We start from the raw sequence: 26,830 nt of genomic DNA on the forward strand, positions 1-26,830 counted from the left end.
AGTGATAAGGAATTATCAATTAAGGGATTTCTGGACCAAAATGAGACCTTTCACTTTTATCTGTGGGCTGCCTAGAAGCTTGCCTCCATCCTTAATTTCTGCCTCAGGAGTCTTGTAATCTCAGCCTCATGAACAGCACTCATACGCTCTTACTCCACTCACTTGAGCACTTCTGAGAAGTTTTGCCCAAATGTCAGCTAGAAAACCAGTTTACAGCTCATGGTGCTTTAAAGCTAGTTTGTGTAGCAATAAGCTATAAAGCACACTAAATTGAAACAGTAAATACTGTGTTAAGAATAGAGTACCTGCTTTACAGCAAGTGATACACATATTAACGAGTAAAATGAAGTAATTCCCAAAGTTACATTCATGCCACTCTCATTAAATTTTGAAGATAACTGGCCATTCTGGTATTTCTCTTGGCATTGTCCCACCTTGCCAGCATATGCTTCCATCTGTTCTATAAGGAGACTAAGTTTTGGTCAGATGTCTCTTAGTAACCCTAAGCAAAAATTCTCTTCCTCATTGTGTGCAGATGGCTGTGCTATCTCATATATCTGACAGAGGGCTGAAAGCTGCATCTGTCTGCAGTTTGTCAGTTGGCTGGAGCTCCTCCGAGATGTTGAAACCTTACCTCAAATATTTAACTGCAATTGGTGTTTGTTTTGCCAGCAAATCCTCTAAACTTAGGATTGAGTATTTGCAGTGCATTTGAATGCAAAGTAACTTGACAACCAACCTGTTCTCGATAGTTAACTTCAAATCTCAACTCTCAACCATAAATACAAAAAGCCTCCCTTAGGTATGACCAGAATGGTGTGATCCAAAACACGCCTTGGAGAACTGGGCAGGGAATACAGGAGAGGAGCAGATCTTCATACTGAACTACTTAAGAAATCAGTACTGAAAAAAAGGGCAAACTGCACCCTTATTCCAACATACTGTAATTCTGTGGCAATCTAATATAAGTGGATGCTATTTTATTTCAAAATACCTGAAGAAATAGATCACAGCCACTGAAGGTCAAATCTGGAGTGTCCGTCAGGTTAATCAGCAACTGACTCTCATGTTTAGGAGATACTCTTTCTATACTAGAGACAGGTCCAAGGCACAATAAATCATATCAACTGGTGTTTCTCCAACACAATAAGCATGTCCTTACCGTACTTTGTTAGGGTAAGATTAAAAAAAAAAAAAAAAAGGGGGGTGGGGCGGGAAGTGACATACAGGTTTGTCATAGTCATAATTGGATATGAAGAAACGAGCATCTTTGAGGCAGTTCTCCATGTTCCATTTAGACATATCTCATCCAAAAGGGAAGAGCTTGGAAAGGCAGAACATAAGGATTATCCAAAATTGTCATTAGAGATATTTGGAGAACGCACTTATGAACAGGGCCTTCAAAGCTGAACTGTACTGAGGTGTGTAGCTGGGTGATCTCACCAGGTTTTTTCATAGACCTACACACTTGACAGAAGAATTAAACATGCAGCCTACAGTTTGCAAACATGAATCAGTCATCTGCCCCCGAGTACAGGAAGATACTGAAGTTGTTATGGTTTAGCTAAACACAAACTGTTTCAAGTGCTTCACCCAAGTGTAGACATGCTTCCTGTTATTCCCAAACAGTGCAATTTTTCAGTTTTCCAAAACAAAGGATAGGAACATTCTGCTATCAGTCCTCACCACTAAAAATACAGACTACAGCTGGAGCCGCCTACAGGCACTTCCTTTCTTTATTCTGCAGCACAAATTGCTTACAGAGAAGTCTTTTAAATAAGACTCGCTAGAGTAGAATGGAGCAGCACTTACGTAGGTTCCCTACCGCCACACCTCCTTTTAGCCACTATTTTCCATCAGCCAAGTGGATAAACAGTTAAACTCAGTCCTTTGGACAGCCAGTGCTACCTCAGGAATTAAAACACAAGAAAAGCTTTGGGGCAAGAGTCAACAAAATACTCAGCTTACCGATCACCATTTCTCATTTGGAGACATGCTGTCTCCTTTTGATAAAATCTGGGTCCAGCAGAGCTGGATTACTTTCTGTTCCAGCCTGCTTTCAAAGTCTCTAACATGGCCTTTAATTCTCTACTGACAGTTATCTTTCCAAATTCTATGTGCAAAAATATCCTCCATACACTTTGCATTCTTCAGAGTGCTCTCAAACAAAGCCCCTGACACTAATTTCAAGCGTACAAGATAGCTCAGTGCATGAAGCAAGGATTCCTTTCTAAGCACTACGTAATTATTGTCAGAGATATGATATATTGCTCTGGTTCTGTTGCATGCATTCTCAGGGATGTTTGTTTGATGTGCTATAACATTAACTGCTCAGTCTTCTGTTTTAAAATCTATCTCAGCCAAATTAATCCCAGGAAATGCAAGAGCAGGGAAGAAAAGGACTATCATCAACACATGTGCTGGAGGAAAAAAACAAAACAAAACAAAACAAAACACAACAAACACACACAACACAACAGGCTTATTCATATTTGACTGAATCTCATATACCATCATGTTGGACTGTGCTAATCAAGAGCAGGAGTTTATGGTTACTTTTTCTTATATTCACCACGTACAGTGAAACTACAAAGCTTTCTTTCATAAGTGACAGCTAGTCAATGTTAAAAAAGTCTACCAAGTCCTGGAGGGGAAAAATGCCAAACCAAAACGTTTTCCTTACTCTCTGCAAAGCTGCCACTTGCGTCCTCTGTGCCCAGGGGCTCAGGCAGAAAGCCAGTGGCTCACGTCAGTTTAGAGGTTATTCGTCAGCAGCCTGGTGCTCTGTCAGCATTCCAGCTATCAGAAGCACCCTCTGAGGTTTTTGCAGTGTTTTATCCTCCCCGGCCTTCTATGGAATCCCAGTACTGTTACCAGTAAGGACAGTTTTGCCTCGCTCTTCTTCTCCTCTCTCCCCAAGCTACACACATGGTAATTTGCCTCTCTGATCTGACCTTATAAAACCAGCTCAGAACAGTCAAAGATTCTCATCCTTCTAGTCCTCCACAAAAACAGGTTTCTAGCACCCTTCACTGCTGAGGGGAGAGCAGAGGATGTACAGCTGCCACATTCTCACTACACAGAGATCTGCCGGAAAGCACTTGCCCAATGCCATCTAATACCAATATCCTTCCCCCAAGCAATTCTGAAAACTTCATGGAAACCCTGTAATTGTGGATATCGACTTACGTATTGCACACTGCCATGGTCTGACATGACTCTCCTGTACAGAATTCTGAGATTGTACTATACTGTAAGTTGATGTGATGAAAGAAAGTTGTTGCTGAAAAACAAACACAAAGGTGAAATTCAGAAGTATAAAATACTTTCAAACACTGTTTATCCTGCAGACAATTCTTTAAATAGAGTGAGTGAAGTGGCCTCAGAGTTAAATTTAAACAAATTTAAACATGATTTAGCTAAATGAGTCTAGTGATGAACTGCAAAACAGAGAGGTACATAGAATGAAAGTTCTTGTTTTGATTTAAGATGAAAGCACCATGATGCATCAGCTTTTCTTACTCACTAAAGCAGCAAGACTGGAAAGTGTCTCCATCATCAGCCTCACCTTTACAGTAGAACACTCTACTAGAAGCTGAAGGCAAACAATTTGCTACATTCTTTTGAAGTCAGACTTCAGACATACAGTGGCTAGAAACAACATTAATAGTTTTCATGACATATCTCCTTCTAAAACAACCAGCATGAAAACTAAGACACTTCTGCTTTTTGAATATCTCCTGAGATAATTAAACATCTTAATACTCCTCAAGGGGCACCTCGCTTTTTCTTAATGAGTCTCTACGAACTTTTCCTAGTGTGCAGTTTAAAGTAGTTTCTTGCTACTACCACACACTGTTAAAAACGTGAACAAGACTGGGTCACAGCTGCAAGTCAGGACTGGCAGATGAAGCAGAAGCACAGCAAAGTACTGTAAATCAGAACTGAGATGCACAGCTACAGCATTCAGTCACAGTAGTCAGTCACCTTGCTGAGTTCCAGCTTGACTACAGTTTAAACTCACAGTGATTGCAACAACGCTTGGAAGGAGTGGGGAGAAGAAATCCAACCAAAAGGCTTCAAAACTTCTGGCTTTAAGCATAACTTGCTTTACATATAAGTCATAATAAACTACCATTTTTACAATGCTTCTGGGAGACCGGAAGTCAGAAATGTGCTGAACCAGCTGGTTTAGCAAATAGTCAAAGCAAACGTGATGGTCCTCAACAGCACATCAAAAACTTTAATGCCCTCAAGTGCCACAGTGAGGGAGCTGGAAGGAGGAAACACATCAAGGCTTCCATGGTGCTGAGCACAGTTGGTTTGTATGTGAGACAGCTTAATTACTATTCAAGGTAAAATGACGTGCGTTATGCAGTAAGCATAAATAGTCATTGAGTGTTTTTCTAAGCACTGAAAACAGTAAAAAAAAATAAAAACCCCACAGAGTGAATGAATGTCGCCTTGGGTGTGGACAGCAAGCTCGGAGCTGTACGATCACAATACTCACTGTTGCTGGCTAGCCACTCATTGAGGTCTATTTCTCGTGGTAACATCACTAGCTCCTTAAATTCGAAGTCAGTAATTCTGGATTTTGTGTATTCTGGCTCTAGGTAAAGTTTCTTCTCTTCCGGTGCTGGCTTTTTACCATTTGGCTTTCCCTTGGACTTCCTGCAAGAGAATGAGAAAGAGAGGAAAGGTTACCTTTACTGTTGATGAACAGCTACAGAAACCTGAAAGAAGCTGGTTGATCCAGACTCCTGTATTGTGTTTACACTGCTCTGCCTGCCTTCCCTCCTCTTAGCTTAATTTCTTTTTTATTAAAGCAAAAGATGGCTTCTTAAAAAGTGCATCTGAAATCAGTCTTTTTTTTCAAGTAACACTGGAAGTTTTGAATGGCGTTAAGAAACCTGCGACTGAGCTGCTCCATCTCCATTACCCTTTTGTCAGTTCAGATTGCAAATTACTGGGAGAGTGACAGTCTCTCTTTCCGCCTAGGAACAGTCGTGACAGCAGAATGGCACCACGCCTGAAGGAGCTACTCTGACGCGAGTACACTAACAATCTGCTGCATCATACAGTTAACTGTCACCTGCAGAACGGGCATCCGAGGGACAGTAAAAGCGGACTGCTGCAAGAAGATAGCTTTCAGCTGGGAAAAATGTTCTCTCCACACAATGTGCTGGCTCTGCTCATTCAGAGCCACAGCATTCCTCGCTCCTCCAGCCCTACGTTCTCTGAGATACCAGGAGCCTTCTGGAAGTGAGCACCTGTGACTCCAGCTGGAAGCACTGGTAACTACAAGAACACCTGCTTTCTGAACTCCCAGTACACTCGAGACAGAAAGATAAGAGTTCATTTTTTTCTGAAAATCCTTTAAAATCCGATACGTTACGAAATAACCTTCCATTTGAGTTTATAAAGCAGACAAACCGAATTCCATAAAATACATTTATCTCCCTGGCATATTGTGACTTCTCATCTCCCATTTCTAAAGTGTTTTTTGTAATCCATAGGGTTTTCCTCCCACTCTGTTTTTAGCATCCTCAAACTGGACACTCAACCCAACCCATATTCCTGGGCTGGGGGTTCAGTAAGGACTTCTGAGGAAGGATAGCAAGTCAGCACTTCAGTCTTTTAGGCTATGTGTCAAACAGCTGCATATCCACATGTTTCCCACCTAACCAGAGACAGAAGATATATTTAATGGTGAGGGACAAGTGCAGTAAGGCAACACTTGCTGTGCACTATCACATGAATAAAAGGAGGAGATGCCAGGATTTTTTAACGTCAAGTTTTCTCAGTTAAAGAGGTTTTTAAGGATCTCGAAAACCAAGAAAATTCCACCATTGCAAATGACTCATTAAGTTTGCTATTGAAACTCATCTAGATCCCATCCAAAGGAAATTGACCTTGTGTTCTGGCTCTTAACACGCTTTCAATCCCTGTCTGAGATACATGCAGTCTTGATTTTTGCTGTGAGGATGGGATGCACATCTTTCCTGAAATGTTTGAAGTGTCAATGCTTTCCCCAAAGAAAGTACGATTATTCAGATTTCTCTCTTTATGGGCTCTTCACTGATCTGTTCATTAAATCCATCTTCAAAATGACTCATCGTCCACGTCGTCAGCACTGCAGTAGGAAGAGATCGAGATTCGCCTTCCACAAGAAAGGAACACCGCAACTTACTACAGCTTGGTCACCAGCGCGGCCACTGTTGGCTCTCTTGAACTTGCACTGAGTCTTGTTACATTTCTCTCTAACACTAAATTAAGACTAGGGGGACTTTAAGGAAGTCAGGGCCTTCAGGAAGGCCATCATCAAAGAAAAATCAGGAAAACTTAGTGACAGCAGCACAATATACACTTACACCCTCACAATATATTTACAAGCCACAGATGTGCAGAAAGCGCTGTAGGAGGTCTCTGATAGGGAAAAGATGGTCACGCTTTATCTCCGCAAGCTAATGGGAAAGGTGGATTTCATGGTTAGAGAGAGGACGCCTGTGGCACAGAACATCTTTTTATTTAAAGAATACAAATACAGTATGAGAATAAACTAAAGCTAGTATCTAATCTTCATAAATTAGGAAGATTAATTTAGCACATAGCTACTCTTGCACATTTCCTGCCATCTCCTTTTTCCACGGCAGCGTGTTCCAATTCAAACGAAGCCTGTAAGATTCGTCCCTCACGTTTATTTAATGAAGTAACCTGGACTAATTCTCATAGCTGCTTCGCAAAGGGATGCTTTAGGACACGCAAAGTCAGATGTTGCTCAGCACAGAGCTCTCAATACAGACGGGTTGTTGCTCAGCTAGAGCAACAGCTCCTGGTTGTCAACTAACTCTTCTTGTCTTCAAACCCTGACATTTGCTAGATCTCGTCTGAACCTCACCATGTAAAAATAAGCTACTGATAAGAAAAAAATCCATGAAAGCAAGAACTGCAGGAGGGCCTTTAAGGGATTTAAAGCAGCTATGAAAGATATACTTAATTTATTCTTGGGCCTGAGACTTCAGATTTTCACAGAACTTGAGATGATATTCAAGGAAAACGTAATAGCATAAAACAATAGTATCATTCGATAGTCTGTAACTTGACTTTATAGCAGATGAAGCAACACGTTTGACGTCTTCCTTTTGCAGGAATACCATGTTAAGACTTGAAATTAGCTTACCCTGACAGTCAACAGCATAAATCCAGTTGAAACTATGCACTTGGCTTTGAGCTAGTGAAAAGTACTCCAGGCCACTGATTTGCCTAATTTCCAGCACAGGCTGCCTTACTCCTACGCTAGTGAAATCAAGCCTGGCACGCTCCATACATCACCTTCATACCGGCTGGGCCTCTGACAGACAATAGTACGGTCCATTCAGAATATACTATTTAGGGTTTTTTTCAGCTGGGTGGGTTTAGTGGGTTTCTGGTGTGGTTTGAGGGTCAGGGTGAGGGTGGTGGATTCAGGCACTCAAGGATAAGTTGATTTTTAAAGAAAATTATAGTTCCAGTTACAATCATGCAGAAAATACCCTCAGCTTCAGAGACTGGTTTGACAAACCGCATTAACCACGCTTGAGGAGAAAGTTATCAGTGAGAAGTAGTTTGGATAGAATGGGAGTTTGTGTCTTTGCTTTACTTTAGGATACTTAAACCAAGGGCCCCAGGTTAGGACTGTGCCACGTCAGCTAAGAGCAGTCTTCTGAGAGAAGAAGGAGGAGGAGGAGGCGGAGGAGGAGGAGGAGGGGAGAGACAGACGAAGAGGTCAGAGACAGTCTGTCACTGAGCCAGGCTGTGGAGGGAAACCACAGAAGGAAGCCAGACATACAAGGTTGAGTCAAGCCTTCCATTGAACAGAAATGGATCGTGTGTATCCCGTTCTCACTTCAGCACCTTCTCCCCGTTTCAAGAAAAGAAACAAAAATTCAACACTAAATATACTTCACAAGTTTGCTAATGCAAACGACAATACGCCATCCTTTTACAAAAATCCAAACCCCTCGTTTCCACACAAATGTCAGTTCTCTGCCAGATTAGTACACGCAGCCACTTCACGTCTTTTCCTCAGATTGTGTAAGTTTTTCCACAACTGCCTTGTGCTGGAAGTGGGGCACTTCAAACAGAAGCTTCCTGAAGGATCCCATGCTCTGCCTCTTTCCAAAGCTTTGGCTCAGCTTGAAAAAAAGGAACCCGACCCATGGGTATCATCACTGAACCTGCAAAATACTCACAATCACTGATATGAAAGGGTTTATTCACACCAGTGAAACCTGAATGTCAAATCACCATGTCCAGTACAAAGTTCTTTTTAAACCTTTTGCAGCTGCTGAGAGCTAAAGCAAGACCACAGAAATTGTTCCTACCTGCAGATTTTCATGACCTGCAATGCAGTGCAGTTGGGATACTACATGGCCCAAATATTCTAAGTACAAACCAAAAGAAATTCCAGTCTTAAAAACACCAAGTTTTGAACTGGACCACACATCTTCCTTCAGTTAGGCAGAACTTGGGCTAGAAAGTCAGACTTACTCATATTAATTGAGTCGTGCTCAGTCTAGGCTGTAAAACTGTGGGTTTAGTTTGGAAACTGTCAATATTAGTCAATACTAAAGCACTTCCTTTACAGACTTACAAAGCTGGTAGTACAGAGAAAACAGTTTTAGAAACATGATTTCGTATGATTAAGAATCAACAAATAATTGTTCCATATTCTAGACAAACCAAAGCTTACACATCAATAATTACCAGAATTACCAAATAGCATAAAGTTTAGAAGTTAGCTTCCTTCCTTCTGCTCTCCCCTACCTCCAGGTTCACTGTTGTTTCAAAGACATGTAAGAAAACACCATCTACCTGGAACCAACTCCAAATGTGCAAAGTGAAGCATCTGTTATTTCCTTTGTTGTGAAGCTGTTCACGGTCAAGATGCCTTCCTTGATTTTCCATTTTATGTTTAAAGTACACAAATATGAGAAATTGCCTGTAGCCATTTCTGAGATGTCCCAGAACACTCTTATAAGTGAAGACTATAGCAGTGAGCATGAAGCAGCACATTCAGCAACAGCTCGTTCTGCCTGCTTTCAATGAAGGGAAAAGAATGAGAACACCAGAGTTTTAATGTTCTTTTCAGGAAATACCAAAATCTATAATGTGCAGATGATTACTTACTGGAAAATGTAACTAAATGTCATATAAGACCACAAAAAGGGCACTACCTTTCAAAACACTGCTATAGGCACCCTAAAGCAAACCAAAGTCCTGATTCACGTTCACCTGCATCTTTCTTAAAAAATAAGATAATTCTGCTAAATGTATCTTAACATGTCCATGTCAGATCAACTATATCTCCAAAGCAGCTGGAGGAACAGCTGTTACGCAGCAGTTCAGTGAAGGTCTGTTAAGAGGTTAGACCAAAACCTGTCTATCAATGCTTGACTACTAATTAAGGAAAGAAACATCTTTAGGGAATCCAAGGAGATAGCACTCAGCAGTTTTTGTTGACAGGCAAACCAGAGTACAAACTAATTCTTCAGATAACTCCCAGGATAGGTTTGTTTGTTTGGTTTTATGCACTCAACTAAACATGATGCCACAGGCCAAGTCATACCCACGAATAAGTTTCAGAGAGGGAAAAGTGATGGGCGATGACAGAAGAGAGGTCACTTGTCTGAAGTCTTCAAAGGTTCAGCAAACTGGCTCCAGCCACAGACAGTACATTCACTAATGCTTCTAGCAGGGCTTCCATACTGTTCAGCTGAGAAAACACAGCAGCTAGAATTCTGCCTGGGTTTCACTGGAGAAAGAGATGTACAAGACACTCTACCAAGTGACAGGCCCACTGGGCTGTGATGATTTTTTCCCTGGTCTAATTGCTTTGTTAAAATCGAGTAAAACTGCCACACTTTCCCAGCTTGTTTTCTTATCCCATCTCACTTAATAAAGATATTCTTCTAATCTCTCTCTCTCACTTCCTTCTTGATCAGATGCCCAGCAGTTTCTTGGGTTTTAAAAACCCCACACTTCGGAGCATCTTCAAAGCACCATCCAGGTATTAATTTAGTTTTAAAACCATATGAGGAAAGTATTATTCCCATTTCATAGCAGAAACTGGCTGTAAGGTTCAAAGTTTATCCATAGTACAAATACTAAAGATATGCTTCTGTTTAAACTGATACCGTTTGTTTGGAAAGAAGCATGCGTGAAGCAATCTGGTTTAGCTGAAGAAGCATCAAAGACGCAATGTCCACTATGCTTCATAACCTGAAGTGGTTTACACCACTTTAGAATTGTACTAGGCATCCATGCTTTTGCTCATGAGAATCCGTTATTACCAGGTTGGTCACACAGAGGGAATGCTAGTGATTTCTTAAATGTCAAACTTCCCAAAATCGGATCGTGCAATTTAAGATAACTGCTACCAATTCAGGATTTCTTTTTTCCAGAGGGAAACAGGACAGATATAATAATTTCTTGCTGTCTCCAGCAAGCTGTGCAGTTTCTTATACTGCATGTGAAACTGAAATCCCTTCAAGGACCATGCTTCAATCACCATCTCCTACCCTTCACACCCAACTAACCACCCTTGAGGTGAGTGGTTGTTTATTTTTTCTTTTTTAAATACAAGTAATCAGTGGCTTTTCTCTTTTTAATGTGGCATAATTAAGCGGTTTCAGTACCAGATATAAGAGTAACTTTTTAAAAAGTTTATTAAAAAAAAACCTGTAGTGGTGAGGAGCAGAGCTGCAGGCAAAACTCCTATCACTTTGTGCCCTCTGGATCATGCACCAGTTTCCAGTTCCAGCCAAATCTCAAACGCGCTGATTTCCATTTGAAAATTGACAGAACAGGTCCAACAGGCCTTGCATGGCAAATCTGTCTCCCTGTTTGCAAACCTCAAAACTCACCAGCCATCTCAGGTCTGTGGGGATGTAAATCGCCATGGATTATGAACCTTACAGGACAAAGATGCTTATTTTGTGATTAATAATATTTATTTTTTTAGTAACTGACCCTATTTCTTACCCAAGCTTAACTGGTATAATCCTAGCAATCCCCTGCAAATTTAGAAGGGTGCGTGTCTCGACTGTGACAAGCCAGCTGTGATGTGTCCAGTAAGTGTTGGTGAGAGAAGAGTAAAAGCCCCACAGAGTTCATAGCAACGCATGCAAAAGTGGCACGAAAAGAAAAATTTGAAGGAAGATCAAAAAATAAGATGCCCACAGAAATGTTATCAAATGATATTTTAAAAGTCCCTTGAGATTTAGGGTTCGTTGGGGTTTTTTAAGTAACCTAGCTTGTGCTTTATTATTTGTATAGTTCACAATCTGCAAAATTTTTGAGGTTGAAATGGTACATTCCCAGCTAAGACATTTATGCGGAAAACTTAATCTCCAACAGCAACACCATATTCCACCTCACACAGGTGTACCTCTACGCTACCGAACTACCGGATATATCAAACTATCTCAGCCTTTGATTTTCATCCTGTAATTTTTTTCCTTTCTTATTCGAGTGTCATGTTTGAAAATATATTCCACTGATGAAGAATTATAGATGAAGTACTCCTGCCAAAACCTACTTTCTCGGTAATCTGAGGATGGGGGTTAGCTTCTTAAAACATAAGCCAACACAGAATTAGAGAGGCAGTAAGCCAACATTTTAACAGTGGCTTTTAGGCCAATCTTTATTAACACTTTCATGGTTTTTACATTTTCCAGTGAGTAAAGGTTTATAATTCAAAATTTTTAAAGTATACTGGATATTTTCATTTTAGCTTCTCTCCTCTTCCCTTCTTTGGGTAAGGAGTCAAATGGAATGCGAGCAGAACAGAAGAGGAAATAAAGCACATTAAGGTAAAAAACGTTAAGATCCAATCTCTCTTCCTCTAATGTACTCCTTTCGCAGAGGGGAGAAACCCAAGTATTTCAGCCATCCACGGAAGGCTACAGCTTTGTAAGGAAAAACCAGGTCAGCTGCTCACAGATGTACCTGTTACCTTTCTGGTTCTTCTGTGGCACTTTACTGGAAAGAAGGTATCAGTTAACTTCTGGTTAGAAATGTTCTGCGTAAGTATGGGAGTCCTGAACCCCTTCATAGCTGGAAGGAAACAGTTTTATGAGCTAAAATTTATGAGCCCTGGTGACAAACTCCCACCAAGAACAATGAAGCAGCAGGTTACACCAGATTTTACAGGACAGGAACAAACTCTTGAAGGCTGTCCAGTTTCCTACTCCAGCAGCCCACAGTCTTTTCTCCTTAGTTAAGTACAAGAATTGGAAGCTTAGAGGCTCTAGGCAGCTTAAAAAAAATCACTTCTTGGTAATTCAACATCTGTCTTTATTCGTATAGCAGGCAAGAAAAGGGGAATAACAAGTTTCACTTGAACATCAGTAGGGTTGCCCTTCCTTTAAGAAAAAGCAAGAGACAATGTTTGTATTCCTCTTTCTTTAAAGCTGTACAAGATTAGTATTTCTGTGGAGATTTTTCTGCAATCCCACGTCCCGTTTTAACCCAGATCACTGCTAAGTCTTCAGCTGCAAACACCACATGACAGCACACCCAGAACACAAATCCTGAATGTACATATACATGTCCAGGATTGAGAAAGAAGAGAAAAAAACATCAGCACGGGAAGGGAAGCTGCGTAAGGTACTGGAAAGCAAGCCCAAATCCCAGTGCAGCATACAGTACAATTAATTGTTCACGGATAGCTGTGGTCAGACCATTTCTCCAGGGGAAGGGGACTAAGCTTTTTAAGACAGTCTCCACTCCAATTTCCTCTCGCCTTAGGTCTCTGACAAATCCCTCTGACCTCAGTTTCATTCTTCCCCTCTCCTGCCCTGGGTTAGCTCCAGGGCTCAGCTGCTGTGCAGGTCTAAGGGGGCTGCGCAGAATAAAATGTCTTTGGCAGCATTTCTGGCCCTGCTTCTTCATTTTTGTTCTGTTTTTAAAAGTTACTAATAGTTTATTTAAGAGGAGGAGGAAAGAAGAATGTACCCTACATGCCAGGGAAACTTTTTCTTCTGGACTCTCATAGTGGCTCTTTGCCTTAAAAGGGAATCTTTGCTTGGCCTCCGGATGCTCTGCTGTAAACAGTCAGTGCCAAGGCATGGCAGGCATGTTAAGGATGACAAGTGCCATAACATTATTTCATAATGCTGCTTCTACAGAAAGCCTAAAACTTTCTGCAGGGCCACACTGAGTTCCAGCTGGTGCTGCAGGCAAGGCAAGGAGAACACTGGGCACCTGCACACGCCGTGTCTCTGTCTCTGGTATATCTATATAAAGGGAATATACCTATTCCCTTTTGTAGGACTCCCCACCCATCTGCTGGTAAAAGGTCTAGAGAACAAGTCTTATAAGGAGCAGCTGAAAGAATTGGGGTTGTTTAGTCTGGAGAAAATGCAGCTAAGGGGAGGAGGCCTTATCGCTCTCTACAACAACCTGAGAGGAGGTTGTAGCACATTGGGTGTCGGTCTCTTCTGCCAAGTTGCAAGTGAGAGGACAAGAGGAAACAGCCTCAAGTTGCACCAGGGGAGGTTTAGATTGGATATTAGGAAAAATTTCTTCACCGAAAGGGTTGTCAGACATTGGAACAGGCTGCCCAGGGAAGTGGTTGAGTCACCATGCCTGGAGGTGTTTAAAAGACATGGAGATGTGGCACTTAAGCACATGATTGAGTGGTGGAGTTGGCAGTGTTAGGTTTATGGCTGGACTTGATGATCTTAACGGTCTTTTCCAACCTAAATTATTCCATGATTCTACTTCTCTCTTCCCTTGCACGTCACCTCCCAGCACGAGCCGAGTGTTTTCCCATAGTGGCGTGTCAGCTGCGTATTAACTGCCTTTCAAAGTGCAGTGCTGAAACTCCCAGGTATCACTGCTGCTCCTTCTCTTCTGCTCAGCATCCCTCACCTTCTCTTCACAGCAGCTCTTGGAAGAACGGCTACAGAGGCAAGGCAAGTCCAGACATGTGAATAGCTCCATTAATGACACAAAAATGCACAGAGTGCATTCTTGTGGTAAAACATGCTGGACTGGGGTTTCCTTTCTGTTCTGGGCGTACCTGGCAGAACTCCTTCCCCAGACCGAGGGGAGTTATCCAGCCTCCCTGGTTGCCTTTGGGGAGGTCTTCTGACTGTATAATCCTTGCACTGCTCCAGGTTTCCCTCCAGTCAATGCACTTTGAGAGGGGCTGAGTGCGACAGAGCCCTAGGAACACGAGGGAGGTGATGTCAGACAAGAGAGAAATAGATTACTTATTTCTAGGAGCCAGTGATGCAATTTAAAAGGAACCATTCACTAGTGGAAACACAGAGAATTACCTTACCCAAGCAAATACTCTGTTCTTAATTTTGAAATGTTCCCTTTTACCTTCATGCCAAAAAGCCTTCATATGCAAGCCAGGAAGTGCCAACATGAAGCCTCAGCAGGATTCTTTTCCTAAGTGACGTACTATAGTCCAGATTTTTGGTAATTTGGTGATTAGGAAAGACAAAGGACACAAATCTTTCCTAATGTTTATTTTCAAGAGCTCTACGTGAAACCAAACTAGGTGTGTGGTAAGAGAGATTCAGTAAGTCATATATTAACAGTGTTGCAACAATTCATTTATCCAATGCTTAGGACAAACCATACAGCAGAACACTGCATCACAGGTGCCCCAGTCCTGAGCCTGTGACAGACACAGGGTGGGTGGTGGTTCTTGGTTTTTTGTTGTCTTTAAGTCTCCACTTGTAGGCAAACTTTGGCTGTCTGTCAAAGGAAGCCAAAAACTGAGCAAAAAGAGGGCAAATGCTTGCCTGAGAAGATGTCTCATAGCATATTCTTCCCTGCTTGCAATTCCTCCTCCCCTAGAACGGCACTCTCGGAGCAGACCCTGGTGCAGGGCACAAAGGGACAGGAGAAGCCATGCCATCGTAACTCTCCAGGGCATTTCTGCCCAGCCATTCATCAGTTCATCAGCTGAAAATACAGCTGTGTTCTGGAGTTCGTCTTGTTAACATGCAGCTCATTTTAGTCCCCTGGCACACTCCCTCCAAACCCATAAGGCCAGTACACAACACCAAGGTAAGGATGGCTCCTGTATCCTTGACTCCCTCAGAAGAAAAATGTCATTTGATTTCTAGCAACACAAATGCTTCCTCATCATTCTCCATTGCTAAATATACTCCAATAATGCAGCTAGACAGTATGAACAGGATTCATTTCAGCCAGCCACAAATATCTTTATACGTAAAGGTTTATATCTGAATTTGCTCTCTAAGGACCTTTTAAAGTCAGCATAGTTTTTTTTCTCTTACTGGAAAATGTTTCAGTTCAAGGCAGAGCTCTATAGTATACTTTAAATTTCTTTAATTAAAACACACAAGCAAAGTAGAAAAGTGGCACTCAACTGAGAGCAGACAATGGCAGACATGGAGCTCGGTGCTGGTACAGATGCCACATGCTGCAACGGGGAGATCTCCCACGCTCAGAGCCATAAGAACAAGTGATCCACACCAACATTTAAAAAAAGCAGGTAAGTTTTGGGGTGGCTTTTAACACCTTTTTCACATCAGCAAAGGTAAATATAGGCCTGTCAGGTTTATTATTACAATACTTAGAACAGTATTTTTTCAACACAATTTGAAATTTTGGAGGCCAGAAAAACTACTTGTGAAGAACAAGTGAAAATTAAAAAGAACATAATTGGCAAAAAAGTCCGTATCTCTCTTTCAAGGTTTTTAGGCTGTGCAAATTGAAAGAAAACGTAAGTGTACCGTAGTGAAAACAAAGAAACTTCTTAACTAACACATCTAATCCCCTGTGTATTTTCAGTCATGTGTATTAACTTGAGCAGTGGTTTGTTTATTTATTATTCTGTAATCTTCTATTGGAACACACTTAAATAGAGTTATTTTGACTTCTGCATCATGATTAAATTCAAGTTCTGCCAGCAACTGCTCCTCCTGGTTATTCTGATGTAGTCCTGTTATCTTTCTAGAAGAGCACATGCAGTACACTTTGGTCCACCTTTGCGGGGAGGGAATTCACCACCAGCGCACATAAACCTCTGAAGACACTGTTATCTTCCAACTCTTATGAAGTCTGCAGAGCTGGCAGATTGCAAAGCTATCTTTTTATTTCTAAACCAAGCAAATTTGATTTGGAAACCGCATGGCCTTGTAAATGTGGGATTTCACAACGTAGCTTGCACAGAGTTCCTTTTCAGGATAGAATTGCTGGGAATTATTTCACCATGGCAACTCGGCTTCAGCAGTGAGACTTCTTGCTATATAGCCCAAGATATACAAACGCAGACAGTCTACTCTGCTCCGAGATTACCAGGGTGCAGACAGGTTTGTCTTTGTAAGAAGCATTTTAGTTTCTTCACTGCCTTTTTGCCTCGCAAGCTCTGTTTGTACCATGAAAAACATTTATTTAACAATACTAACTAGTTTTAAGTACTACTGTAGCCTAAAGAAAACCTGCAACAAAGGAAATATGTTAGATATGCAGGTCAAGCTCACCACTTTACCCCCTTTCTATGTTTTGGATGACAGGTATATATAATGTCTAATGTAATTGTGATCTGAATTTTACAATTCTCAACTTCTAAAAAAAGTCTACAAAAATGTTTAAAAATACATTTTATAATTACGCTCTGCAGTATGAAAGGCAGCAATATGGACTGCATGACAGCCCCCAAATGGTTAATGAGAACACTCACTCAGAGTCTGTGCTCTCAACAGATAAATATTTTTCAACATGGTGCAACATGCCAGTTTGCGGCTGAGCTCAGTCATAGTTGTCTCTCTCCTCAGCTCCCCAGGGGCAAGAAACAGTGAAGGACTGTCTGTTTTACTTCTGGCAGGACTGGGCAAATTACAACTATTTAGGCACAAAAAGTGCCTTGCATTGGACGGATAAGTTAATTATTTTTGTTGGGAAGAGTGTGAAAACAAATTCATCTCCTGCCCTGCTACCACAGTTCCACCTTTGAGAACATCATATATATGTGATCATATAGTAGGCAGGACTTCCAACAGCTGAATCCTTCACATAAACACAGTATGGTTTGCATCTAAAAACTGTGGCTTAATAGGACAGAAAAGTGCTAGGGCACACCAGAACTGAGAGCACACACAGAAACACAGGTGACAACATAGCTACTTCAAACATCTTAGCTTTTTCGTAGGAGCTCCAGTAAACAATACAAACTCAACTGGATATATAGCATGGGAAAAAAAGTTTTCACTATTCATAAGCAATTTTGCATGCCTGCACATGTAAACTCACTTTTAAAGCATTTGTACTTGCACACACATGTGCACCTTGTTGCATAGGACACAGCTGTGACGAATTCAATTACCTACCCAGTCATTCCTTATTGAACAGGTTGGTCAAAGAAATACCCATGTGAAGCAGCCCCACCTGAAATGTTCATCCACTGTACCAAGCTCCACAAACTCATCTCTTAAACTTTAAATTAACTACAGCATTTTAATGAGGAAGGATATTTATTTACTACAAATGACCATAGGTCACAGTGAGTTCTCGCTCAACAGCAGCTTTGAAGATCAAAAATAGATCTTTTTATTTTCTTGATATTTTGGCTTTAATTTAAACCAAAGTTAGTTCAGGGAAGTCTCACCTCTCCTGGCATGCCTTAGATCAGATCCTGTGAAGAGAAAGGGTGCCTTTCAGTCTGTGTATGAACTATCTTGTTAAACAAAAAAACCTGAAATCCATAGGCTCAAACTGTCTCCTCACAGGGTGAGAGAGAGTTGAAGGTAAAAGGAATCAAAGCACTATCTTCATTAGGTAACTTTCATTGACAAATGATATGTACAAAACAGTCACTAATCTAACCAGGTAGTTACTTTTTAAACTTTGCAACAGAATGATGCAATGCTCTGGGTTCAGTTTTGTCATCAATGGCACACAGCTGTTTCAGTATTTCCTAGAAAACAGCACATTAAAGTTGGCTTTCTGTACAACAGAGGAAGAAAAAAAAAAAATCTATTTAAAATACAAACTCTATGGAATCATGGGTCAAAGTAAACAAAATTTGAATGACTGATTAAAAAAATAGTAGGGTGGATAATAGTTTAATTACTGGTACAGTTAGATCAGCCACTGTTAATTAGCTCATGAGACAGCAGTGATTCCCAACCCTAATTTATTACTTTTCAGGATACACCAAGGGAGACCAAAAAGCTTAAGTAGAAGTACCTTTACAGACACACGCTGATCCATTAACAATCGGAAAAAAACAAACCATAGATAGATTCAGCCTTGCAGCGTAACCTCCAAGGGCTGGCTGAAATAGAAATTCATTCTTTTAATTAACTGCTGAAAGCACAGCCAAGACATTGGTTAAGGAAGACTAGTAATTTTCAAAAATAAGTATTAAAATTAGATGCACACTTGTGTGCTGAAGGTTGAATTTCCTTTATCTTTAACTGTTCATGTGGATTTGCAATTAATCAGTTCGCAGAAGCAGAGACCAACATCTAAGGTTCTTCCTTGAAACACAACGTGAAGTCACACTTTTACACTGGCTTTTGCAACCCGACATCACACCTCAAAACAAGGGATGGTTATGACCAGCTAACTCTTCGCACACAGCCTGCATCGCTCGCCTGAGCAGCTCTGTTTCAATTCCTGGCAGCAACCGACAGTTCATACTGGATTTGCAGAGACGTAACTATCGTAGTCACGCGTAGCTGGGCTAGTAGTTTCACTGCAAAGAAACCAAAGATGGTCCCTAACCCGTGAAGAAGCCTCTCAAGAGAGTAGTTTACTGTCATTATTGGATGATCTAGTTACTTCTCAGTATTTCTCTACTTCAAAAATCAAAAGAAATCCTTCTCAAAAAGCTTGTAACTGAAATAATTTAACAGATTAGTTAGCTTGACTACTAAATAAGATGTCTGGATTTAAAAAAAAAAAAAAGAAAAAACAGCCAAACTTTTTCATGTATTTGAATGATGTACCTAGACATGAAAAAAAGCTTTGTATGCTGAAAAACAACTGAAAAATAAACATTTCAGTTGAGACAGAATAGAGTTTCCCCTCTGTCCCACACAGATGGTGGTCCCAAGACCCCAGCTTTATCTTTTCCCTGCATAGGTTTGTTCCGAAGAAATAAGGCAGTCTCATCAAAACTGAGGAGTTTGTATAATGAAGAATCCACAAAACCTAGTTTAGTTTATCACAATTTCCTTTCTGCTGTCTCGCCAAACGCATCCTGCCAATTGTCAGCACTTATCCCTGGTAAGGCTTTGGTGTTCTGAATCTGGGATTCGTGGTCACATTGGACTGAAGAACAGATCTGGGTAAGTGTCTGCAGTGTGAGTGGAGCTACCTAGGGCACCTAATGTCATCTCTCCCATGTGTGAATTTTCATAGATCACCATGAAGAAGCCCAAGCCTTCTTTCTTCATTAACTCCGTGTACTCTGTATGGTGTGCCAGTATTATTTTTTTTCAGGTATTAAGCTGTCCTAAGAGTTTTAATATTCTATCTCTACCTGCCTTTCTGAGGACAGCTGCACTCACTGCTGATTCTTCCTGTTTTAAAAATAAAAGGAATCACACAGACATCCACAATGTTCCTTTCACCTGGGGAGCATCTGCTATCACCAGTCCCTGCTGTCTGAGCAAAAGCACTTCTAAACTTGTTTCAGTACCAGAAGAAATGAACTTGGAAAATTAACAGTGTAGCATTTTCTGACAAGCTCAAACAACCTCGCTTGAGCATTAGCGGACTCCACTAACTCCAAAAAGCTTTTTTCTCTCCAGAAAGCTGGAAGAAAGGGTTAATCCACACATCAATAACCTCCTCTTTCTAGAGAAGAGGCTTGGCAGCTCTTGAAAGAAAAGCAACAACTCCTCTTTAACAGCAATTTGCAGAAGCCTGTGTTAAGATTCAGTTGAGCCCCACAGAACCAGAGATTAAGAAAAAGGACTAGAAAACCCCCTCAAAAGAAGAACACGTTATCAAACTGAGTTTTGATGTAGTCACAGAGAAAGATGTATGACAGAGAAGCAGATACATTTTGTCTTAGCCATCTTAGAGACAGGGCAACAACGAGTGGGAGACCACATTCCTAACACCACATCTCTTCAGCAAAGATCATTGAGAAAGAGAATTTTTTTTTTCCCCCTCCTACAAACCTACTTGGTAAAGACCTTGGGGTGCACAGATATTTTGAGATACCAGAGAAAAATGGACAGAAATTATGTGTGAAATAGTTTCTCCATAAAAAGCAGCATCAGAAAACTGGGCTGTTACAACACAGAAAGCAAAGAGGTAAACCAGGAATTGAAGTCAACTCCCAGAAGAATGAATGTTGCACGTTCATACTTCACACATATATAAACTGAAATAATGTTCCAGGCAGAAACAAGCAGCTAAAATCTGGAGCAAATCCTATAATGAAACAGACACATACCAAGCAAACAAGATAAAAGAAGGGTGAGTTATTTCAGAAGTTTGAGATTACAATCAAATCTATTTTTAAAGCGTCCAAGGGGATCTTCAGTAAGAAGCAGCATACTTTTGCCCCTAAAACAGAGGAAAATGCTGTTAAACCTTTAGACAGATGCCCTTCCTATATTAGCTCTGGAGACACCTTACAGGGTTATTTCAACACACAGAAGAATTTTAGCAGTCCTCTCCCTCTGGCGATTGCTTCACAGGATGTAGAACACGTAACCAGAATACAGCTCAATGTTGTAAATACCTCTGAAGAAAGACACCGACTTCTTCATTAAGTTGACGTACTGTACATGGTTCACCAATTTTCATAAACGCATCAGGGTCACGACGCTCCTGTGACAAATACAAGTGAACAAAATGGACGACTATCCCAAAGAAACTGAGGAGTGCATGGCTCACTGGACCGCTGGTGAGACATAGCGTCAAGTCCTGAGCTTCAGGAGGAGACCAGGTTGTTAAATGCCTTTGACAGAAGTATTTGACAGCTCATAGTGGGGCTGAACATCAAGCAGAGCACTGCAAGCTTTACAGCCACCACCAGAAGATACTTTGCTACTTGCACAAGCAGGGAGAGCTGCCCCTCCAGAGGGCACATCCCAGGTGGATGAGTCCGCCAGGCTGGCAATGCCACTCCGGCGTACCTGCACTGCAACCTGCTCTGTCCTGAGGACAGGACACTCATGTCAAAGAACAATCTCCAAAAGCACATCTGTGCTTTCATACGCACAGAAGAGCTACCACAAAGACTCTCCTGCCTGGTCACACCTGGCCAAAGCACAAGGTGTTACTGCCCCATGGTGTCCTTGGCCCTTTCTGAGTAGCTGGGTGAGAGTCCCGAAAAGTTGTCATTGAACAAGGAATCAGCTCCGGTTACAGAAATATTCAGCAAGACACAGCACGACAGCTAGTGATGTCAGTTGCCCTGAACCATAAACATTTTGAACTATTTTGGTACAGTGGAAAGTTGTGGGAGGGAGAAAGAAAGAGAACGGGATAAAAATAGCTGACATGGTTCTGAAGAGCATTTTGCCTACAAGCCCCTTCCCTGCACACTGCCCTCCCTCCCTTCTCTTCTGCCTCTCCCCAGACTTCGGCATTAAACAGGCTACCTAATGTTAACAAGGCTCTTCCTACTTACTTTCTAATACTGTAGACGGACTAAATTATTGAAAAATGTTTCTACCTAAATTAGGATAAAACAGGACTGATATTTATAAATGTTTGCTTTAGTCCTGTCAGTACACAAAAGCATCATGGACAATAGGTATCCTCAGCAAGGAGATTCAAGGCAGTGAAGAAGAGGCAGCCACAAACGCTTTCTCCATCTACCCACTTATGTCGCATTTCAGATGATTTGGCACAATCACTTGAAGAACAAAATGCAATATCAAAATTAGCCTGGTTTCTTTCTGACCTTGCTAGGAATTATGTGAGGAATACAGAAGGAATTTAATTTTTCAAAAATTTCTAAGTGCTGGATGTACAAACATCCAGGATGCCAACACCATCCAGGATGCCAACACAAACTTGCTAATTTATCTGACTGAAGCAATCATTTATCACACTACCACTGAAAACAAATTACTGCACTCTTGAAAAGTGCCTGTAAAAATTACACTTTGTTAGTGATGCCAATGGCACACCTACCCAAAAAGAGTGGGGTTGGTCGTTTTATTTTTTGCTTGGTATCTAAATCAATCCCCGCACATTGCTGTAAGAAAGGAGGCTCTTAGGAGAAAAAGGAGTTTTATCTATTCCCATACTCATCCTGGACTATGTGTACATGTAAACCATACTGCACTTTATCGGAAGTCGTTACACAGTGACATGACAACCCTGTAGCCCACATCACTCCTCCTTCCTGACACCATATCACCAATTAGGTGTCAACTATCCCAGAGGCACTCGGTTTCACTGGTGACTCGAAAAGAAACGCACTGACTACGACGCTACACGAGGAGTAGTCTCTGAAAATCGCCTGTGCAGGACCCAAAGTACCACGACACAGCAAACATGGTGGAGTTCTGAGCCACGCTCGAGCATCTGAACCAGAATTCAGGCCCTGGCACGGGCAGTGAACATTGTGTCCTGAAGTCACCAGCACACGGCTCTGAAGAACGCTTACGGCCAGCTCAGTTATCCGCCGGGATCAAAGAGGGGAGATCTCATGTATCCCAGCCTTCCTTCCACTTGTGCTGCTTGAGGCCGCTAAAAAGCACACTTCTGCAAGGAAGCTAACAGTAATCAGCTGCTTCACACTAAAACTGAACAATTAATTAAATAATGTTAAAAAGTAAAATAATATTCAAAGTTTTCACATTGTACTTTTTTCCCTTTCCAGAACCACCAACTTGTAGAAAACAAAAAAAAAAAAACAACAAACAAAACAGTAAAACTGCATCCACTTTGTTTTTTTCCCTCCCTAACCATGGGCTAAATAATTACACAATTCATTACAGGAGAGGGGGAAAAATAAGATTAACATATTTCAAAAACACCTGAAGTGAAACAAAGGCCCTAATTAAACACTGTGCTAAGGAATACACATAACTTCATCTCAGCTATGCTATGATTAATTTATAGGGGAGATGACACTTTTCTAATGGTATTTTGGATTTTTTTTTAAATCATTACAAGTGTGTAGTCGTGGTCCCAACCCTGAAGTGTTAAATACAGTTTACTAACCCTTATGATGAAAGATACAAGCATTTCCAGAGTTCTTCATAGCTGAATCACTAATAATTTAAAAGAGGAATAAAACTAACAGTAGCTTTCATAAAAAATTAATTAGAAAGGCTGAGAGCACATCTGTTGCTTTTGCTACATTTTTCCCCCGTTCTGGTTTAGTTTTCTTGCCCCATCCCATGCTCTTTTAAACACTTCTCAGGTTCTCAGGGCTGCTGCTTCTCGCGAAGCCTTTTTGCTTCTTCACACTTCCCTCCTTGTTTCCTCCCTGTACTGATTTTTCCTTTGGCAGCTGTTATAACTAGCGTGTGACACAGACACTGTTTGGCACCCAGCAGCTAGCAGGACTTAGACCTACTAACAAAAACAACTGGCAGAGAGTGAGTTACTCGTAAGTACGTACAACTCATGTGAATAACGTACAACAAATTTGCTACGGAGAACAAGCATACTGATTAAGCATCGTACTGGAACAACTGAGCTTTATAATTCACAGCCAGAAGAGAGACAGAAACGGAGGGCAATTCAGAGAGAAGACAGGCACTCTGTCCCTTGTCCATTGTGAAGTTCTAGAAGTCCTCCGCAGCCTGGGGTGGGGGGGGGGGGTGGGGGGTGGGTGGGAGGGCACGGTGATGATGGTGGTTCCCAGCTATGCCTGAGAAAAAAAACCTGAAATGCAGTAGGCTGTTCCTAACAGCAGGCGACGCACAAAGCATGAAATCCTTTGATTTCATCACCAAGCCATTTGTAGGCATGATCAACAAAAGAAAAGTTACTTCATCCAAAGTTTAGCGTTGATTCATCCTCTGTGCAGACTACAGAAAACTCAATCAGCAGTGTTTCAGGTGCGCACGCTCAGAAGTGGGTTTGATACTCTTTCCCCTACACTTACTCTGAAATAGATGGTAAACCATTACAGTAACACGGGATTCAGGCTGAGAGAGTTGGGGCTGTTCAGCCTGGAGAAGAGAAGGCTCCGGGGTGATCTTACAGCAGCCTTCCAGTACTTAAAGGGGGCCTACAGGAAAACTGGAGAGGGACTTTTTACAAGGGAATGTAGTGATAGGACAAGGGGCAATGGATTTAAACTGAAAGAGGGGAGATTTAGATTGGATATAAGGAAGAAATTTTTCACTCAGAGGGTGGTGAGGCACTGGAACAGGTTGCCCAGAGAAGTTGTAGATGTCCCATCCCTGGAAGTGTTCAAGGCCAGGCTGGATGAGGCTTTGGGCAACCTGGTGTAGTGGAGGATTTCCCTGCCCATGGCAGGGGGGTAGGAACTAGATGATCTTTGAGGTCCCTTCCAACTCTAACCAATCTATGATTCTATGATTCATCTTATTTAATTTCATGTGACTACAACATAAGTGCTAACAAGCGAGCTGGTCACTCTGTATCGAGCTGGCATTGCACCTCTGCATTCAACCACATCTTTAAGCTCCCAGTTCTTCTCTACCAACAATAAAGTGGACAAAGCTCAGCTGTGGATGCCTATGGCCAAAGAAATTCCACCACAGCTGTCACCAACAAGCCACCATTTTTGGCCTAAATGAGGTCCCATGTGTTTTCTCCCTTCACTATCACTGAGCTTGTTCTTTCTTAAGCCCTAATACCCAACCTTTGCAATAAGGAAACTTTGACTGCACTTAGTACTTACCTAGGCTCCTAGCTAGCACCTGTGCTCTGTGCAGAACAGGATGACTTTATGTTTTACAGAACAAACCGAAAAAATATAAATGATGAAGCCACACATGTAAGGCCAGATAAGGCACCTGAAGTATATTCAAGAAGAGAAAAAGATAACCAGTCTGGCATCTAAAGAAAGTTTTTGTGACTTCACATCTCTCTCTTTTACTGGCTGCAAAAGGAGACAACTCAGAATGAAAAGACACATTAAAAAACCCTCTACTACAAAACAGTAATAATTCCCATCTAGTAACAGCTAAGCAAAATACAGTTATGTTATTAATTACCAAATCCAAAATATTTCATGTATGACAACAACTTTTTCCTGCTTTCACAACAGTTTTATAGTACATGTAGAAAAGAAACCTCAGGGGAAAAAAGCAAATAAAATGATACACAATTTCTGCACGTACTCCAGTCGGAGGAGAAAGGACAGTGGTTTTTTTTTTTTTTAAAGTGTGCACAGAACAAACCATAAAAATATATTTTTCACTGCTAATTCACAGGAAGTTACCTATACTTTAAAATAAAATGCCATAGATGCTGAACAAAAGGTTTGCCAATTCTTCCCTACAGAGGCACCCATCTATTTACATCTGGGAGTGCTGCCAACAGAACAGCTACCAAAAACTTCAAAGGGTTCACAGCATGAATAGCAAGCTGCTGGCCAAAGGATTTTATGATATGACCAGCTGTGTAACACCATATTGAATTATAGACATCACCACCACCCCCACCCCCCCCCCAAAAAAAAAAAAACAACCCAACACAAAACAAAGAAGGGATGTTAAACTTGTTAAACAGCTGAAAAAGAAACCTGAATTCCTTAAACTAATGTTTTCTACAGGAAAGTATTCTTAACGTGGGGAGGTGAACAAAACAAAGAAAACCCACCAAAAAGTACTGTAATAGAGCACTTCTTTCAGAGCGACTCTCAGCAGTTGTTCTCACAAAGCCTACTTTAAGCCCAGTGAACTTCTCTAGTTGAAGTCGCAGTCAGAGTTCAGCCGCTTTGTGACCAGAACACTCTGCTTTAACACATGGCTCCCCTAAACTCGCTTGGGGAGAGAAGAGACATGAGTCAACAGAGGAAGAGAGGGATAATGTTTCTGTTGACAAACATTTAACAACTGGCAACCGATAGTAGGAAACATGGACAAACGAAAGCTTGCCAAATAAAGTTACACTGGAGGAACAAGGCTCCTTTTTGGAGCAGCACTGCCGTTCTTCACAGATCCCAGAAAAATATCTGAACACACTTAAGCAAAATAAAAAGCTGCAGTTGTTGAAGAGCAAGGCTGCTAATCCTAATATTTGTGGTGACGTTCTTCCCTGCAAACCAGAACGGGTCAGAACTCCTCCGAATCAAATTACTGCACGTCCTTTGCCAGAGAGTCTGGTTTTGGACTCAGCAGTCATACACGTCTCAGTGTTCGCACAAGTCCTTCTGAGCTACATGAGCAATTTTTTCCCCTCATCTTACGACATTTCTGTAGAAAACATGCCAAAGCATATGTAGCGCCTCAGTCCGACTCCTTATTCAGGAAAGTGAGGACCTTCACTGTCTGCTTACGTCCTGGAAATTTAGTTCTCAGGGAGCACAAACAAAACTTGGCTGCGGTATCACGGGTGGACAAACGTTTCTCTCCAACAGCTATCGATATTCCAACTTTCGCCCTCCCTCGCAAGACCCAGAGGGAGCCAACAGCAGCCTCCCTCCTCCAGACCCAAGAGGGACCGAGCAGAACACGGCACCCGGGCCCGGTTTCCAGCTGAAGCTCCAATTCCCCCAATTCTCCCCCCGCTCACGCACTCGTGCCCCCGCGGGGCCGCCAGCGGCGGACCCGTCCTTACCGCAGCACTTTGCCCACCGCCTGCAGGACCATTTTGCAGCTTAATCCGGCTTTGGGACTCTGGGCGAGGACGGGCCGTTCACCGGGGAGGCTGCAGTGATCCCCGACCATGGTACGGC

The 26,830-nt window shown here is 41.7% G+C and overlaps 1 protein-coding gene across 2 annotated transcripts in view; it reads right to left on the reverse strand.

The window, feature by feature from the left end:
• MOB2 (MOB kinase activator 2) overlaps window positions 1–26,830 on the reverse strand; it is a 120,005-nt gene that overhangs the window by 6,430 nt on the left and 86,745 nt on the right. The window contains exons 1-3 of one of the 2 annotated variants that reach the window (XM_086613450.1): window positions 26,713–26,822; window positions 4,511–4,671; window positions 3,190–3,283 (exon numbers count right to left, since the gene is read on the reverse strand). In XM_086613450.1, coding sequence (XP_086469576.1) covers window positions 3,190–3,283; window positions 4,511–4,671; window positions 26,713–26,822 — 365 coding nt within the window. Of the gene's footprint in view, window positions 1–3,189; window positions 3,284–4,510; window positions 4,672–26,712; window positions 26,823–26,830 lie in introns of those variants that run through there. The other variant, XM_086613451.1, reaches the window with a different exon arrangement.

This window comes from Tauraco erythrolophus, chromosome 6, assembly GCF_009769465.1.
Source record: "Tauraco erythrolophus isolate bTauEry1 chromosome 6, bTauEry1.pri, whole genome shotgun sequence".
NCBI classification, from domain to species: Eukaryota; Metazoa; Chordata; class Aves; order Musophagiformes; family Musophagidae; genus Tauraco; species Tauraco erythrolophus.